The sequence below is a fragment of the Anthonomus grandis genome, chromosome 6 (assembly GCF_022605725.1).
Source record: "Anthonomus grandis grandis chromosome 6, icAntGran1.3, whole genome shotgun sequence".
NCBI lineage: Eukaryota > Metazoa > Arthropoda > Insecta > Coleoptera > Curculionidae > Anthonomus > Anthonomus grandis.
Genome location: NC_065551.1, coordinates 22,686,910 through 22,706,225, shown reverse-complemented (window position 1 = coordinate 22,706,225; position 19,316 = coordinate 22,686,910). Strand labels below are relative to the sequence as shown.

The window sequence follows — 19,316 nt, the reverse complement described above, 5'->3', positions numbered from 1 at the left end:
ATTTTAATCTTTAAAGACTTTTCGAAGTTTAAAATTAAAGTTTAATAACTTTCTTTGTCTTTTGTAACGGCAGGAAATAAAACCTATATTTATTTACCTGGATATGGGGTCTGGAATTAAAACTTTTCTTTTTAAAAGAAAATAAAATTAAAAACTTTTGTTCGGGGTAAATGAATAATATATAAAAATATGTGTGCTTTTCGCTTGAAAAATTGGCAAAGCATGTAGCTAGTGTGCTTTTCTCTTAAAAACTTGACTTAGCATGTAAACAGTGTGCTTTCCCTTCAAAATTTGACATAGCATGTAACCAGTGTGCTTTTCTCAAAAAAGATTTTTCAAGGGAAAAAGCACAATGGTTACACGCTTTATCAATTTTTTAAGAAAAGGTTCACTAGTTACATGCTGGACCAAATTTTCAATCGAAAAACATACTGGTTACATGCCTTGTCAAATTTTTAAGAGAAAAGCACACTGGTTACATGCTAAGTCTAAAATAATATATGTAGGAGATAACAAACACATTAACATTTATTTAATAAATGATACTGTTTTATTTATCTTAGATGTGCAAAAAGAACAGTCTAAGTCAATTAAAAATTTAAGAGGAAAATTACCAATAAAGTTCTAAAATATTAAAAAAAATTAACTAAACCGATTACCTAAGATACAAAAATTGTAAATACATATTATTATTTTCTTTATTTATATTTACCATGCAATTTTTTTTAAATAAAATCGTATTATTAATAAAATAAAACTAAATTTTTTAAAGGGATTCAAATAATTTATTTTATTTGGAAATTAAACCACATTTAGTAAAAAAAATTTCAAAAATTAAAAGCAGGTTTTTACGTTAAATATTATTCTCGATTTGTTGCGTTGGTTTTAAATTCCAAAAAAAAACGTCAAAAATAAATCTTCAGCCTACTTCAAAATATAATATGAAAAGGCCTTAAAATTAATATTCGCAAAAATTGTAATTAATTGATAATTTTTGTAAGTGTAAGTTCATAAAATAACTAAGTTTTCCAATTTAAACAATAAATAAAAAATAAACGACGCGACTTAAAAAAAACTTATATTTACCCGTTTTTGGAACCTTCACCAAGTGATATTTTTGGGTACAAAATACCTAACACGTAAATCTGCAAGCATACTTTTATATAAAACGAATATTTTAAGAGATAGATAGAACTTTAGACTAAATATACGTAAAATAAGAACAACAATTTTTATCCATATTTAACATATTAACGTAAAACTAAAAGAATCATAAAGTTATTTAATCTGTACTTGATATATGGGGTAAACAATTAAAAAAATATATATTTTACATAGTTTCGGAGTATAATTCAGATGTCTTAATCGCTAGTAAACTCTATTTTTAATCCCAAAAAATATTTGCTAGACATTGTGAAATCCTAAACTATAGCACAGCTACTAAAGTCGATCGTCAAGTTTATGAACTTGCCTTTAAAATTGGTTTATTTTACGAAGCCATGGATGACATGCCAGCGGCGAAAAATGTAACTTGACTACGTAAATTTATTAGTTTTAAATTTTAGCATCGCCGACGAGGACAAACGGCGGCACCACCATCGTAAAGTTTATAAACTCATATTTTTATTTTTAGCTATAGCCCATTTTATTTGTTATTAGTGACATAATTTATATAAGTACCTTAATATAGATATTCTTAAAGGCCTATTAAAATATACATTTATATAACAAATGCGAACACTTTTCTCTTGAAACCAGATTATCAATTATGAAACTTTGTTTAAATGAAACGTGGGAAGAAAACCGGAGAACACGCCGCTCCAGCTTCATCTCTGGATCTCCTTGATTGCACGCCATTAAGATGAGGGTCGAGTGTTATTATTATTCCCTTATCGCAAGCAACGATCTTTTAATTGCGGTAATTAAACCGCCCGAGATGTTTTTGTTTATTTCTAAATCATCTTCTCGAAGCAATACTAACCATAGCCAAGATATACATGAAAAATCTTTTATCTAGAAATAATTTGATTTGAATTTAGATTGATCTAAACATGACTCTAGCAAAAAAGCCAAAAGTATTTAAAAATCTTTGATAAAAATTTAAGAATTCGTGACCATGATCGATTCATATAATATTTAAATAAATTATGAACGCTAAAATTCTGACAAGACCGACTTTGAAATTCGGTTGCCCTAATATCGATACTATTTCTAATTAATATAAACATTATTTTCTTACAGTATATTGGAGCAGAAGCGTTCTCATTTATCCTTCTCCTGGCCGGGTCCGCCGTCCTCCTAGACAACAGCGTCAGGGACTCCCATTTCCAACCAAGGGTGCGTGAGAGTATGCGACAACTGATTATGAATGCACAGTACGAACCCGCCCGAAATACCCTGGCCATGATTCAGGAAGGTGTAAGTATTTCTGGAATTTTTACCCTCCGAAATCTAATATATTAGGCCCCTGTTAATTTGTTATGCTAATCTAGATCTTTTTTTTTGCATTTCGATTTTTTTTTTATATTAGAATTACCGCGATCCTTTCAGTTCTTAAGCAGGTTCTGAAAAACTTAAGATTAAGTAATAGAAGCATAACACAAATTCAAACTAACTTAGATTTATTGTCAATATAAATATTGAAGTTCTATAGAAAGCCAAATTATAATATAATTTACAGATATTTAAATAAGATACAACATAACTAGATTGAAATGTAAATCATAATGAACACTTAAATGCCAATCATTAAAAAATTAATTTAAACTATAGTGAGCCTTACTAGGTTTTTTTACGTAGGCTTTTTCAAACTATAGTTTTCTTATTTCTAGTGGAAGATTAATAAATAACTGTTTACCTCCATAATAGAGCGACGTATAAGTTCAAGGTAAGGAATCAATAGCGGCAGCAAGTAATTTTGTCGAGTGTTGTACTGATTACCAAATTCTAGTTCATGTTTATATTTATTCACAACTAAACAAACTCTTTCCAAAACAAAATGCATTATAAAGGGCGATGAGAGGCACGAGGCTTAGATCCACACAGATACCTAATAGTTTTTTCTGCTCGACAAATAGTGATCTTCAATAGGGTAATTTAAGCATGACCCTCAGTAACAGATTCCATATTATATCATTAAAACGGATACATCTAAATTTTGAGCTTCATTTAAAATAAACTTTGGAATAAAGCAGATGTAATTTTACATAATGGGCAACACTTCGAGAAGCAAAGCAAAAGCATCTGGCAAAGGAAAAGCTTAGATTAATGGCAATAACTCGGAGGGCATAATAGCCAGACGAAACTTGTCTAACATTTGCATTATGATTTTAAAATTTAAGAAATTTGTGTATTGTGAAACCCAAAAACTTACAATGTTTGAACATTATTCAGATAAATACCATTGGTTTTACATTTAAAATTAAGAATACTGGTCTTAGAAACATTATATGTCGAACAATTTGCATCATACTAATCTACTATTTATTTATTTATTTTTTACAAATTCAGATTGCATACAGTACACAAGTACCAAAAAAACATCCACTATGCATATATAATAAACTTATGATGTATTTACTAAAAATTCTTTTGCGACTGCAATAAATCTCTTAATTTGATGAATTTCAGCTACAAGCAAGTCTCTGGCCCTTGCATTTTGTCTTAGTATCTGTATGTTAATATTAGACAGGAGAAAATATAAATCGATATATCTATTAACTATTCTATAAAGTCTAAAGGGATAAGTGAATTTTTTTCTATTTTTAAGAATTAAAAATTACTAAATACTTGTTTTAAATCCCAGGTATTAAAAACTTATTTTGTATCCACTCTAGATGCACAAAACCTACGTTGTAGTTTCACTAAAACCATACAGGTCTAACTTCGCCAGCAGCACTTTGCAACTCACGCAGTCAAATGATATAAAGCTAAAGACACGCTACTATAATGGTCTTTTAGAAAACTAAAGATAGTATCTTCTGTGCTGATACGTTTATGAAAGACAACTAAGACATAATTGGCCTATTAATTTTAAAAAGACTTTTTAGGAATAAAACTATCCTCACTTTAATAAACCGTTTTACAATCTTGACCAAAGTAAGCACTATGGGTCTAAAATTAGGTCATTCATATTATTTCGACATTCTCTTGCTCTATTAGAGGACTTATTTATTCTGTTTTGAAAGTAGGTCAAGTTTGCTATTTAAATCAAGTTTCTGAAGACCGTGTGGTATCTAATAAAATAATTTTAAAATGAGACATTGTTCATAGAGTATTTTCTTATATAGTAAAGAGAGCGCATGTTTCTTTCAGATGCTCGTAGACCTTTAGTAGAGCAAGGTTTTCTATTTTGTTATTTTTTATATTGACAATAGAAACAGCAATGTAAAAATTATTAATAACCACCTGAGGAAAGGTATGGCAATTTTGATTTATTGCAAAATAATAAGAATTTCTGAAAATTGGCAGTATAATGTATTTCGCTTAGCTATATTCACAAGCCCTACTATTTAAGCATTATGGTCAGGTAAACCGCTATGTCAGGTAAATTACACTGACTGTCACTTTGGTTAAAATTTGTGCTAAGGTAGTCTTATATTGAGGAAGAAAATGCTAAAAACCGGGTTGGCTGATCCACGTGCCTCTTAAAATTGAATGAGCTTAATTGTTGCTTTAAGGTTAAATAGCCCTTAATAAGATCCATTACATTTTTCTCCATTTAGATTGCCAATCAAAATTATCTTGGCATTGACAGAACTTTCAATTAATATAATTTCTAGGTTGTTCAAAAATTAATTTAAACTACCAGCTGGGGAGCTATATAACTATAAAATTTACAAATTTAACTTACTACAAAATAAAATTCAAAACTCTTATACTTTTCAACTAAAAAACCATCAAATCTATCAACAGTAATTAATATAAGCCAAAATCAAAACGTATTTTTCATCATATAAAATGTACCAGTATGTGCAAGTCGCCTCCGTGAATATTTAAAAATCAACACATTGCCAGCGATATCAATAAGCTTATCAGACCTCAACCAGAGTTCAATAAGAATCAACATACTATAAAAATTTATTGAAGTCACTTACTTTTGAACACACATGCTAAATACTAAAAATTCTATAGTAAAATAATATACATACAAGGGTATTTTAAGTATCTAAAGTAATAAACACATCCCGCATTCACTTATATTACCATTAATTCCCTAAAAGACATTAAGGAGTTTTGATAATACATTTTAACCGTTACCGTTAACCCGGCCTTAAGCAAAATCGTATTTTAAAAATAAATAGTTTTCATTAGTATTTAAGCAATATACCCACAAAAGATTATATTATGTATTTTATAAACTCTAGTCACTAATTCAAAAGAATAACAAACGCCTTGAGTCCTAAATAAAAATAAACTTTGCAGAATAAATCACATGTCAATTTAAATGATGAGCAAACACTTTTTCTTTTTTTTTTCACTTTTCACACACGAGAAGCTTTTTAAAATAACCTAGACACATAGACCATATAGACCACACATAGTTCCTAACTTAATGCAGATAGAACAATGTTTTACCTTAACATATTTTACACTACACAAAGTTGTGTGTACACTTTCTTTTTCAGTTAGATTATAAATGCATTGCATCATAAAAGCATTGTTAATTTTCAGAGGAAATGGCTAAATGCTAAGATTCAATTTTTACATTGAAAAATTAGGAAACTTACCGACACGTTTAAGAATACCAAGGATTACATAAAAAACAAAGTCCTAGTTCACATTTTTAGTAAGTTTAATAAAACACAATATCTGATTTACAAACAAATACACAAATTAACCAAAATAAAACAAATTTTTGTTTGAGTAATAAGTTTTATTTAAAAAAAAGCCTCTGAAAAACTTATCAATGATGTAACATACGAGTATATTTTGTTCAAAATATCAGATTCCCATAAATAAATCCTTAGTCTATTATCAACATCATTGCGAAATAAAAAGTGAAACGATACATATTTCAATAAATCCATAATAATAACAAAATCATTTTTTTAAATGGTTTTCCTTAGTTTACCTACATACTGATACTTCACAATAACTAGTAATAATAGCTGAAAAAAATAATACAACTATTTTGATAAATAAAACAGATAACTTAGCAAAGGCGAATAACTTCCTTAATGACACAACTACTTTAAAAATTATCAAATATTCCCACAAATAAAATACAAAACTAAAATAAGTCAGTTAATATACTACTAAAAAAAGTAAATATATGATACACTGCCTAAAGGCCTAAAATGCAAATATTGGTAATTACAAAAGTATATAAACATAAAAAACCCCTTAGATCTATAGCGAGTTTTATTGGTCCTCCAATTTATAATACCTCCGAATAAGTTGTATATCTATTCTATATTGAAAATCCTTGAACGTAGTATCTTTATTTCTAAATTTTGATATTTATTTCCTACTGATCTAACTAGAAATATTATCTATACAATATGCTTGAGTGATTTTTTGACCAAGCTTGATTTTTGTATTAAAAGTAGTTATTTTGAATCCTACGGCAACTTCTATCAATAAAATTTTGGATCTTAAATGGGTAATTTTATGTCATCAATTTGCTTAAAATCATACGCATAAATACATACATTATTTTTGTAGTTGTTACAGCTAGTACTCAATTCTCTATTATACCAGTTTGATCATATAAGATTTTGTTCTAATTTAATTGTATTGCCTTCAATGTAGCCGGCTTTAAACTGTTATATCTGCGTTTTTATTCCTGCCATATAAACCATTTTCAATTAACGCAAGCAAACTAGGACTTCGGTATGTATTTTTGATAGTTTTTCTTTAACATACACAAATGCTTATTTATATTTTTTAATACAAGTATAAAAAACACTTTACATACCACTGATTTCTATTTATTATATTACCGTAAACTCAAATTAAATAAAACTCAAAACTTTGAATACCAACAAATAGTTTTCTTTATTATTTGATCAATTTACCCACAAGACACCATATCTAAATCACAATTTTTGGTCACTAATTTACAAGAATTACAAAAATATATTTTTTTAATTTATTGCGGAAATGACGGCGATGCCAGTCGACGTTTGTCGTTTTGGATGGGTCGGAAAAAGTTTCTTCCATCCCCATCAATTTTCAGATAGCGAGCAAAACGGAGTTCGACCCCCTTAAAAATGGGCGAGAGGGTAAAGTTTTGATTGCACGTCAGCATTCATTTCTCTCGAGATAAAAGGGCGCTGAGGAGACTCGTTCGAAAGTCGACAAATAGTTTTTTTTTTATGGTACTTAAAGGAAAATTATTTTGGGGGAGGACTGGCGTGATTAAAACGTTTTACCATCTGCCTACGTGATTTTAAAATTGTTCTGTTGAGTTTTAAATGGTTTACTTATGCAGGTTCTAACTAAACTGAGAACAAAGACTTATATATTATAATCAAATATATACACTACCGCTCAAAAGTATTTGCCTACATATGACTGTTTTAAAGTTATAACTAAAAATAATAAACTCATCAGTTATTCTTATGAAACGGTTTATTTATAACAAAACAAATATAAACAATACATTTTTCAATTAACTAAATTTAAGAAAATCAAATTTTGGATTCATCTACATGTCCGCCTCGATTTTTAATAACAGCTTTACAGAGTTTCGGTAGTCTTCTAATTAATTTGTGCAAAGTTTCCTGAGGTATCTTGTGCCACTCTTCTTGGATGATCCTCCACAAGTCTTCTTTTGATGTGGGGCATGATTTTCGCACTTGTCTATCCAGTTCATCCCACAGTAATTCGATAGGATTGAGGTCCGATGATTGTGGGGACCATACCATAACTTTCAGACAATATTGCCTTTGTAATTAACCTAAATATTGCTTGCACAATTTCGACGTGTGCCTGGGGTCATTGTCATGTTAAAAGTTTTCCCCAATTATCCCCGTACCAGAAGGAAGTACATTGTCACTTAAAAATTGTTTTGTAACCCTCTTTTCGAAGAATTTCCTCTATTCTAATTAGATCGCCCACTGCAGATCCTCCGAAACAACTCCACATCATCACCGAACCACCACCGTGTTTAACTGAGGCCACCGTACAGTTCTCAGCGACCCCTTCATTGGTATAACGGCGAACAAAAACTCTCCTCTTTTTTCCAAAAAACCTTGAATTTCGACTCGTCATTCCAGAGAACTTTCTTCTAGTCCTTAACTATCTAGTCCTAAACGTCCCTTAAGACCAGCATTATAAAGTCGCCGTTTTTCTGTAGAAACACTGACCGCTTTTTTATGCTCCTTGTTGATGTTTGCTGTGATTTCAGGGGCGCTAAGGCGTCTCTTGCGTTTGCTTGTAATTATAATATTTAAATCCTCCTTTAAACTTGTTGCCTTTGGCCTTCCCGATCGAGGTTTGTTGCTCATAGTCCCTTCTCTGGTGAATTTCCTAACATTATAATCGACAGTCCGCCTTGGAATTCCCAAATCCATCGAAATTTGACGGTTAGCCTTCCCAGCCTTATGAAGTCCAATGATAATACCTTTTGTTTCTACCGATAACTCTTTTGTTTTAGCCATTTTAAAGAATGTTGAAAAACCAGCAAAGAAACGGTGACAATCGTGAATAAGCAAGCGAAATTATTTACCAATGTTACACAAAATCAATTCTTGAAGACTAAACACCTTTAAATGTTTCAAATTTCATCGGAGCCGAGCTGTAAATAGATTAGTTTTTTAGAAGAATTAGTTTGTTATTTGCAAGACTATTTTTAAATACTCGGTGTTTTTCAACGAACCATAGTTGATTAAGCATATATGCAATTTACAAAAGAGATACAATCTAAATATAGGTATAAAGATAAGATTTTTGTATCTCATTTAAAGTATTAAAAAGAATACATGGTGGGCAAATACTTTTGAGCGGTAATGTAAATAGGTATAAAGAGAACTTCTTTTAATTTTTATTTAAGAATTCTGGTTCTTTGTCGATTGGTATACTGCTTAATATGTAGAATATATTAAGTCGAACAAAACCTTTTATTAGAAAAATAAATAATTAAGTCTTCTAAATTTTAAAAAATAGGAAACTTAAACAAGACAAAAATTGGAGTTAGTTGGTACTAGTCTAGGATTTTTGACGTTTTAAACAAGTAGTACGCCAATGATATGGAAAACTAGAATTTTTACGTTACACAATTTGTTATAAAATAGCTAGGAAATATCTTTTGTAAGAATATCACTAATAGCAAAAAAGAAAAATATTTACTTCCAAAAAAAAGTCTAAAGCATTATAACTCCCTTAGCAAGAAAAAATATTTAAGCAAGGCTGAAAAGATTCATAACGAGTTTCTTTGTTGAACCGCGCTACTTATTTTTCAAAGAGCTTTTATTAAGGCATTTTTATTGTCCTATGCAAAGAGTACGTTTTGCCAAAGGCGTTTTAAAGACTTCACTTTTTTAGTTATTTACGATAAAAACTTAAATAATGATCTTTTAGCGAAATTTATTACTCTAACTATAGAAAATTAATGTCTGACCCTCCTGTTATTCATTTATTATCTAAAATATAAAACATGATATTGTACATCAAGTATTTTCATAAAAAGCTTAACTTAACAATTGCGCGGGGGCCTTTAGGGTAGGGGAAAGATAAAGTGGTTGGCAAACAAGACCATCTGAGATTTTCGCCGGATTATGGAAGCATATGAACTTGATACGTTATTTCAGAGAAAATCACAGCTTAGGCAAACAATATTTTCGAGTGTTCCTCGAAATCGGAGCTTTTCTGTAAATATTATTTTCTAAGCAATATTGACGTATTTTAGTAAATGGACGAGGGGACAGCAAAAATGAGGGCGTCTTTAATACTTTTTATACACATTTTTCTGTTTGAGGGATTGATGAAGGGGAATATTAAAATATTTAAGTGTTTCGGCGGATTTTTTTGCATTTTGATTTGTTAATTTAAGAATTTATCTTCCTCTTTTATTTGTCTAATATTAAACAAGGAAAAAAATTAAACCCTCAGCACGAACTTTTTGTGTGGTATTTATACATGGTTAAAAGAAAATCTATTTTTAGCATATAGAGAACATATCTAAACGGTATCCTGTATTTTATGAAGTCTTTATTGGTTTAAGTCTGTATTCCCTCATAATACAAATAAAGAACGACGTTGTTATTTATTTTCCCTTTTTTAAGTAGATTGAATCTTTCTTGTAGATAGTAAAAGATGATACTTTTACAGTACGTTTCAAAAATATATAGACCAATAAAAGCTAATTAAATGTATTTTTCTTTATCAAGAGCAGATGGTTCCACCTACTTTTATGTCAATTGATAAGATTTGTCTATTGTTATCTACTACTAAACACTTAAAATAGTATGAAAAAAGGCCGGCTATAATCTATATCTAATAAGTTGTGTTAAATTATTGGCATCTTGTTTCTTAAAAGGTTCGTGGATTAGGCTGATATGTTTAACTGTAAGAAAATATTAAAACCACAAATGAAAATCATGATTGGGGGTTTTCAAAATTTTTTTTTATATTATTATTATTATTATTATTATTATTACTCTCAACATATTCAACAAGTATTTTAGTAAGTAAATTTGCTTAAATTTTTCAATTAAAGCTAAAAATATATATCAAAAAATCCTTTAAGATAAAAAACATTTAGTAGAAGTAAAGATACTCTACATTATGCAAAACTTGGCCTTGGTTTTAGAGTTTGGATAAATAATTTCAATGCATAGATTTGTGTTCATAAACTTTTAATAATATGGCGCTATAGCAAATACTAACAAGTTTGAAATTCCTGTACTTTTAGTAAAAACTAGATACGATTAATACTCAACTAACTTATGATTGTCAAACAAAATCTTTGTCAAGTAATATATTTGAAATTGAAATTTTTTTGCAAACAAAATCCAGAAGATTTATTAAATTATACACAAAAACTTTTTATTAAGGTTATTATTTACTTTTCTTCTAAAATACCTACTATAAATAAACAATGAATTGCTAGAGTAGCAAAATGAATTTGTTTGTCGAGGAAAAAAAGTCAGAATTTTAATGATCCTTGGCTACTAACATTATGACCTTAAAACACTGATAAATTTTAACTTCAATAGTTTGATCATTTATTAAGAAACACATTTATCGTTATTGGGCAAATTTATAGTTATTTCTGGAATAGCTTTATCATTTAAAGAAAGCACTACCAATTTAGCATTAAAATAGTAAACATTTTTAAAAATTTTTAGGCTAGCAACAAGTACATATCAAAAAGAAATAGCAATAAGAATTTAACCTTGAAAAAATTGGATTTTTATAATTTCCAGACTAGCAACAATAATTTGATCGTAAAATAGTTAGAATTTAAATAGTCCTTAGCAAGTAATAACATGGACTTAAAAGACTGAAAAATTCTGACCGATTCTGGTTATTTTTGAAATATCTGGAATTCTAAATATCAATTTAGGTCTAAAAAATTAGATATTTAGAATTTCTAGTCTAGTAATGCAAATTTAGTTCTAAGTTCGGAAATTTTAGGAATATCTAGAGTAGCAACATGAATTTGGTCCTAAAAGACTTCAAACTTTATTGTTCCTTGGCTAGTATCATAATGATCTTAAAAGGTTCGATAATTTATTTAAAAAAAAATGGTAATATGTATTGGGCCATGAAAACCTAGCAAAGAGGAATCACCCTAGATAATGCCAGGATAGCAATATGAATTTAGCCTTAAGAAGAAGTCTTAGATATTCTGAATATTTATAAACTAGTAATGAATAGTCTTTTCTAAAAAATTTGAGAGACATTTGAATTTAGGAATATGATTGCAGCCTAAAAATTTTACGAAATTATGAACATCCTGTCGGATTTTCATTGTTGGATAGCAATATCAATTTGGCCTTTGAACAGTAAGACATTTTAGGTGCTTATAGTCTAACAACACGAAGGTCTGAAAAACTGTTGATCTTGTATGAAATTTCTATTTATGGATAGCAATACCAATTTAGTCTAGGAGGAGGTGAACCTTTTTTTTGGACTAGTAACATCGATTTATCATTTAAAATATTCCAAATATTTCGAAGCTAGATACAAGAATTTATCAACAAGAACTAGCAATAAAAATTTATTCTTAAAAATTTATTCTAAGATTGGTATTTGCAGAATTTCTTGGCCCAAGAAGTCTTAGGTTGATCTTAGTAATTAAATCTAGCAATACGTATTTTGTCAGAAAGATTCAAAATTCATGAGTTAGCAATTTGGTTTTGGATTTATAAGATTAACAAAGGCGAGTAAAAATAATTTGACTTTAAAAGACACTAGCTAGTAATATGGGTTTAGCCTAGGCAGTTTCTTTATCATGTGACAATAATTGATAAAATTGAGTATTTTGAAGCTAAATTTCTTTAGTGGTTTTAAACTTCACGTTCCAAAGAAACATATCAATGTTTTTGAAGCGTAAAACAAATGCATTAATAGTTAAAGCACAAGGTTAGTGTTCCAGATTTTTGTTTTTAGAGGCTGAATTAGAAAGTATCTTAGTCAAATGATTTACACATATAAAATAAAAATTGCTAAAATTTGATATAGGATACCATTTTGTTTGCGAATTCGTGTTACTTAATACATTTTATTCAAAGAAATGAGGAGAATAAAGTGTTAAATTAAATAGTTTTAAACCTCCTTAAGATATTACTTAAGAAGCTTTAGAGTATTTTTAACAACATTTTTAATTTTTAAAGTGAAAAGACAGAAGTGGATAGATAGATCGATAGAAAAAATGGGAATCCTAAAAAACTTTTGTTGTTCTTTTTTAATTTATTTTTTGTTTTTTTTTTACTAAAAAAAGTCAAGGACTTATCGAAATACTTAAAAAAAATCGCAAAGCTTGAGAATGATTTATACAAAAACTAATTTAAGACATAAATTACCTCAAATACGATTAAATAAGCTCTAGACTGTTTCAGATACTTATGTCAAATTTTAGCAACAAAGCTAATTTTGTTTAAGATTTGGGTTTCTTATCAAATAATATAAGTCTTAATATAAAAAAACTTAAATTGCGTTTATAGTTTGCATGCAAGAGACTAATAAGTAATAAAGACACTTATATGTCTCTGAAAATCATTTACTTATTCGTAATAAGACTATTAAAAATGCATTAGAGTTTATGTTTTTCATCAATCATTTTAAACCTGAATATAAAAAACATAATCTTTTCTTCGAAAAATTTGACAAGGCAAAAGTTTAAAAACGGTATGATTTTTTTTAATAAAGAACGACGTAAAAATATTAAATATTAAATATTAATAAACCTAAGACAAAAAGCTATAGAGGTTGTCAGTTACTTCGCTGGTAGAGCTTTAGCTGGAAAATTATTAATATTATTAAGGGTGATTTAAAAAAATAAAAAAGGAACTTTTGGTTACCACAAGATAACATTAAATCACATTACAAAATTAACGTCAGAGCTTAACTATATTTAATTAAATAAAAATCTTTTAACATAATTTTGAGTCATAAATTTTTTTTTTTAGGGACCGGTTAAGTTTTCTTTAACTACTTGTAAACTCTCTTTACCTTTTCTGTAGTTGTTTTCATATAAAAATTATGTTTTTCTTCTACATAGATTGCTTGCTGTGGAGCTGACGGTCCAGATGACTACCTAACTTTACAACAACCGATTCCGACCGAGTGCAGAGACACAGTCACCGGAAACCCATTTTTCCATGGTTGCGTTGACGAACTTACCTGGTTTTTTGAAGCCAAATGTGCTTGGATTGCTGCTCTAGCCATGCTAATGGCATTTATTAGCGTTAGTATATTTTTCATTTTATTATTTTTATAAAAAGAAAAAATAAGGCATGGTGTAAAATATTTTGAAAGGGCCACAGCAACAAAAGACTCGTCTGGAGGAAAAATGGACCGAGCCAACTAAAGGCTCCCTTTTTTTTTGTCGAAATCTGGACGTATATTAATCATAAATTGATGTTTTGACTTTTGTTGGAAGCTTAGAGGGGAGAATTTAAGCGAAAATAAAATGTAATAAAATGTTGTAAGGCTAACTTTTTTTTTAATTTTAGGTGATGAACGCAGTCGTTTCGATAATCCTTATTCAAGCATTAAAGAAGGAAGAAGAAGAAGCAGACACCTATCGCAAATAGAAATGTAATATTTTAATTTCTGTTTTAAATTTTAGCTTAATGCAGTGAAAGAAAGTTACGAGGATCTTTTCTAATCTATTAATACTAAATGTACAAGAGTGATCGGATTCAATTAATTTACCCTTAATAATATGGGTTTATGATAAATAAAGTTAAATAAATCTAAATATTTGTTTTTCAGAATAATTTTTTTTATTTGGCGTTTAGAACAATTTTTTTTTAACCTAAGGAAATTTGATCATATTTTTCATTAATTTTAATATTACCTTTATAATTTTAGCTGTTCTTGTTAGTATTTACAATATAAGATTTATAAGTATACAACGTTTATCAATTATTAACACTCCTCCTTTTATATATCATAATATAATAATAACATTAAAAATTTTTATTATATTTCCAGCTATAAATTGAACGGTAAGTAAAAATGTAAACCATAGCCATTTAGGTTATGCATTATATTTTTAATTTATAGAAATCAGGTAACAAACTTAATTAATAGAGAAAAAAAATTTCTACATTTTTTTGACTAGCAATTTTACTTTCATCTTCCAGAACCCTCTTAAATGACTTACAAAAAAAATTAAGAAATTTAACGAAATTTAATTTTAATTTAGCAAGGAAAAAATTTTCCAAGGTCAGTGGATTCTTAGAGATATTTATTCGCTATAATAAATCTTAGATGAAATATATTAATTTGTGGTTAAATTTAGCCACTTTATGTGACACAGCTTCTGATAAATTTCTACAACTCTTTGTATTGTAAATTAATAAAACATTAAAATGTAAATATATTATTAAAGTAATATACAAACTTACAAAAAGGCATAAAATAGAAAAAAAAATTAAATTGACGTACCAAAACCAAAAAAATGTTATTTATTTGATTAAGATGTCTAAGAATTAATTTTTTTATATCAGGATATAAAATATATCCGAATAAAATACTTCTACAATCTATCTAAGTCGACCTAACACAGCGTAAATTTGTAAAAAGCCAAACCGATTTACCCCAATATAAAACCACCCCTTGCTCTTTAAATCTTACAATGTACGGGGCCTCCAAAAGCGAAATCCAAAAATATGCACAGGCAAAACCCCAGCAAGTAATAAATGGACCGTTTGAAGTCGAAAAATTGAAAATCAATAGGAAAAGTATCCAGTTCAAACGGGGAAATTCAATGCATATGTACGTTCAAAGTAAAAGTCATTGATTTTACCCGTGAAGGGCACAAAAGCGTCGAAAGTTGCGGTAGTAATAAATAACTTGAACACGCTTAGAATAGCAACAAGATAAACTTTCCTTGCTAATGGAAAATGAGTTAGCTCTAGATGCTGACTAGAAGCAATTTTGGTTCGGGTAGTAATTTTAAAGTTCTGAAGACTAATGATCTTACTGAGTTATATACGGTGGAAATAGTTTTAAAAAATGGTTTTTGTATGCGTTTTATAGCTTTACCCAACCTGTTTAAGTAACACATAAGCTGTAAAGCTCATTAAAATATAGTTTAAAGTTCTTCAGTTTCGCATATTTATTTAACGTTTATCATGCTTATTTCTAAGACTAGAATTTACACACTAGCCCGACTGTTCTCGAAGTAACAAGCTTTTAGTTGAATAAATACTAGCGAGAGGCCTCGCGTCATCTGCAGTTAAACCAGCTCCAATTTGAACTATGTTTGTATACTCTGTCGGGTTTATATTAAATTGTGTCAAGCTCGAGGACTTTTAGGTTTTAAGTGGAGGACATGGAACATATTCTTCGGATTAACGGGGTTTTATTAGTTCTTAATATCTTGAGATGTTGCTTTATATTGGTCAGTTAGGGTTTTATTTTTATTATAAAAACGTTTTCGTTTGTTGTTTAATAAAAGCCGTTTCATCGTTTTAATAAAAAATCATGAGATTGTATAGGCAATAAAATTGATAATTAATTTTTTAATTTTCAAAGTAATGTTAAATTTTTTTGCATTTTTCTACTTTTGTTTTTAATTTTTCTGCTTATAAAATGTTACTTTTACATTTTACCTTTATTAATAATAATAATGTAATAAATTGTTTTATTTTAATTCTTGTTTAAAGTACAATTAATTCTATTAGTCAATAATATAGTACAATCTTCAAAAAAAAACGTAAGCGATGGCCATTTAAGTTATGCATTATTTTTTACATCCCACACTAACCAGCAAGGGTCTTTTGTTTGTAACTGGATTTTAAGGACATTTAATTAGTTTTGCGTTAAGCAAAATTAATTGAAAATATTGAGCCTATTTTACAAGTTTTTTATGTTTTGGTTTATATTTGTTATTCTATTTCAAGTTAAATAATTTGGTTATGGCGTTTAACAACTTTATTTAAATGAGTTTAGTTTGGATATCAGTTATGAGAAATGTCTATAATTTTACGACAGTTTTACGTTTAACAAATTGTTTCATTATTTGTTATGCTGCTAATATTGGATTTTTAGTAAAAGCAAATTCATAAAGTAAAAAAGCTAGCTGAAAAATATATCACATAATGAAAGTTTGGACAGATCAAATATACCTTATACATATCTCTATTCATAACAGTAACCAACAAGAAGAACCTTGGTAAATCACAATGCATAACTTACCTTGTTTGTGAATCAGATGGAAAATTGTACTCGTAATTCTAAGATTTCTTCAGTTTTGTACACAAATTACCTCGGTGAATATCACAATTGATTATTATATTGGAAGTGATCTATAAGGCACTGGCTGAAACTATTTTTAACTATAATATAAGAATTTGAAGCAGCGCGTTCAATACAATCCTAACAAACCTAATTATTTAAAAAGAAATAAGTAAAAGACCAAAAAGATACCCAACAATCAATTAGTTTTTGCAAACTAGTACTTTCACAGTAAGAGAACTTTACCTGAAGAACACTCTTAATTTTATGAAAAATGAAGATCTATATAAGATCCTTCCCCAACGTCTTAATATTACTAGATCTAAGACGCAAGAAAGTGTTCTTTTGACTAAGATAGATTTTACAATTTATCAGTGTAATTATCATTTGTAGGGCCAAAAATCTTTGATTTTTTACCAAACGATTATAAGAAAGGTAGAACTATAAATACATTTTTGTTAAAGTTTCCCTTCTTTACGTAAGTAAATATCTTAAAAACAAGCAGACTAACTAACTATTCATATCTCATGTAGTCTATTTATAAATACCAAAATACATATACACTAATAATATTTTGATAGAATAGTGGAACAAATTTTTAGGAATTTTAATTTTAAGAAATTTAGTATAAGTTAATTTAACTTTTGTTTTATAATTAACTCTCAAATTTATTTTAAATTTATTATTGTACTTTATAATACTGTATCCCTGTAAGTCACTTGTGACTAGGGCCCGAAGTTTAACTGTTAAATATTAGGTAATATATATATATATATATATTTCTATTATTTGCAAAAAAGGTCCTAAAAAATGTCAAACTAAAGATCTTAAGATTTTTTTTTTAACTATTCTTTTTAAGTCATACTTATTTTTTTTTAATTTTATTTATATAGAACTTGTATGTTATTATCTAGGTAAAGAAAATGAATAGTAGCATACAATTTGTGCTAAACTGTTGTTTATAGATATATAAAATTGATTCAGATAAGGTTATATTATTTAAATAAAAAATTACTTAGATTTGTATTTTAAAATTTGTCAATATTTAGGTACTTGCATCTTTTAATTTTTACATTTACTTTTATAAATTTAATATATAATATCGATGTTTAATAGTTAATTTCAATATATACTAACAAACTATAATGCCTTAATATACCTTTTTATTTTTTTTGTTATTACTAAAACATAACGGATTATAGTTAATAAAATAATTAATGATTATATTAAAACAAAAAATACATTAACAGCAGAATCCTCCTTAATTTCATTTTTAATTTTAATTTTGTTCCAAAAATGCATGAAACAATATTAAAAAAAAAGGTGTATTCTTCTACAATAAAATCGACATAAAAACTGCCTGTGGTATTATAAATGCCTGTAACATGGTAGCAAGACGAGACGACTCATCTATGCATGCATGCAAATCTTGTGTGCAAATAACTTCCTCCCCTGTCTAGCAAATATTTAATAAGGATGGAGGAAAAATGACCGAACTATCAAACGATGGCCGCACAGGGTTGAACTTTGGGCAACAAACGGAAAAGGGTAATAAAACAGACGAAGATGGATTTTAAAAGGAAATCGTAACTTACGAGTCTTAACTTAAGAAAATATTCAAAATTTAGGAATATATTAAATGATATTTGATTTTACAATAAAAATGTCTTAATTTTTTTTAGAGATTTATTATCTTATTTTAATTTAACGGGTAATCAGTTAAAGAATACCAGGCCATAATAGGAAATAAAACTTTAATTAATATTATTAAGTTTAAACAGAACAATAATATTTTCTTTAGATTTTAATCTGGTATTAGACTTACCTTCATGTTATAATTAAATTATAAAAAATTATAATTATAATTTAAAACAGAAGGGACATAAAGACTTTTTAAATGTAAGATTTGGGGTTTTAAATAAATCAATAGGTGGGAATATTAATGGTTTTTAAACATCATTTTTAAAGCTGCACTTTGCGCAATTGACAACTTTTTTAAAGTGTTATTAAATTCACGTTCCCATATTACTGTTACGGATCTCCCAGGGGTTCAATAAATAGGCACACTAAACTTTTATTCACTAATTTATTTATAATCACTTATTGATTATTTAACATACTCAAATCATAACCATAGACTTAACCTTAAAATGAAATGAGGTCTATATATATACAAAATACGATTTTTCTACCAAATTCTTATATTTTAAATCTGATCGTCTGGCTGAGCCTGAGCTATACAAAACTTAAGTCTATATAAATGAACTACTTCCATATTTGCCTAAGGGCTGCGCTGGATTCTATAGATGACATCATTAATCCGTTTTAGTACGGCTTCACAGGCTGGCATCAGCTTTGGTGCATTTCCCCTTTCGTTCTTTGAGGATTCCAAAGCCATACTAAAATATCCGATGACTCGTTCCTCGCCATTTTGAACTTGTGATAGCACTGCTTTA

The 19,316-nt window shown here is 28.3% G+C and overlaps 1 protein-coding gene across 1 annotated transcript in view; it reads left to right on the top strand.

Moving 5' to 3' along the window:
• LOC126737655 (tetraspanin-2A) overlaps positions 1-14,531 on the top strand; it is a 147,809-nt gene extending 133,278 nt beyond the window's left edge. The window contains exons 3-5 of the mRNA XM_050442635.1: positions 2,242-2,418; positions 13,673-13,858; positions 14,127-14,531. Of these exons, the coding sequence (XP_050298592.1) occupies positions 2,242-2,418; positions 13,673-13,858; positions 14,127-14,207 (444 nt within the window). The 3' untranslated portion in view covers positions 14,208-14,531. The remainder of the gene's footprint in view (positions 1-2,241; positions 2,419-13,672; positions 13,859-14,126) is intronic.
• The last annotated feature ends 4,785 nt before the right edge of the window (positions 14,532-19,316 follow it).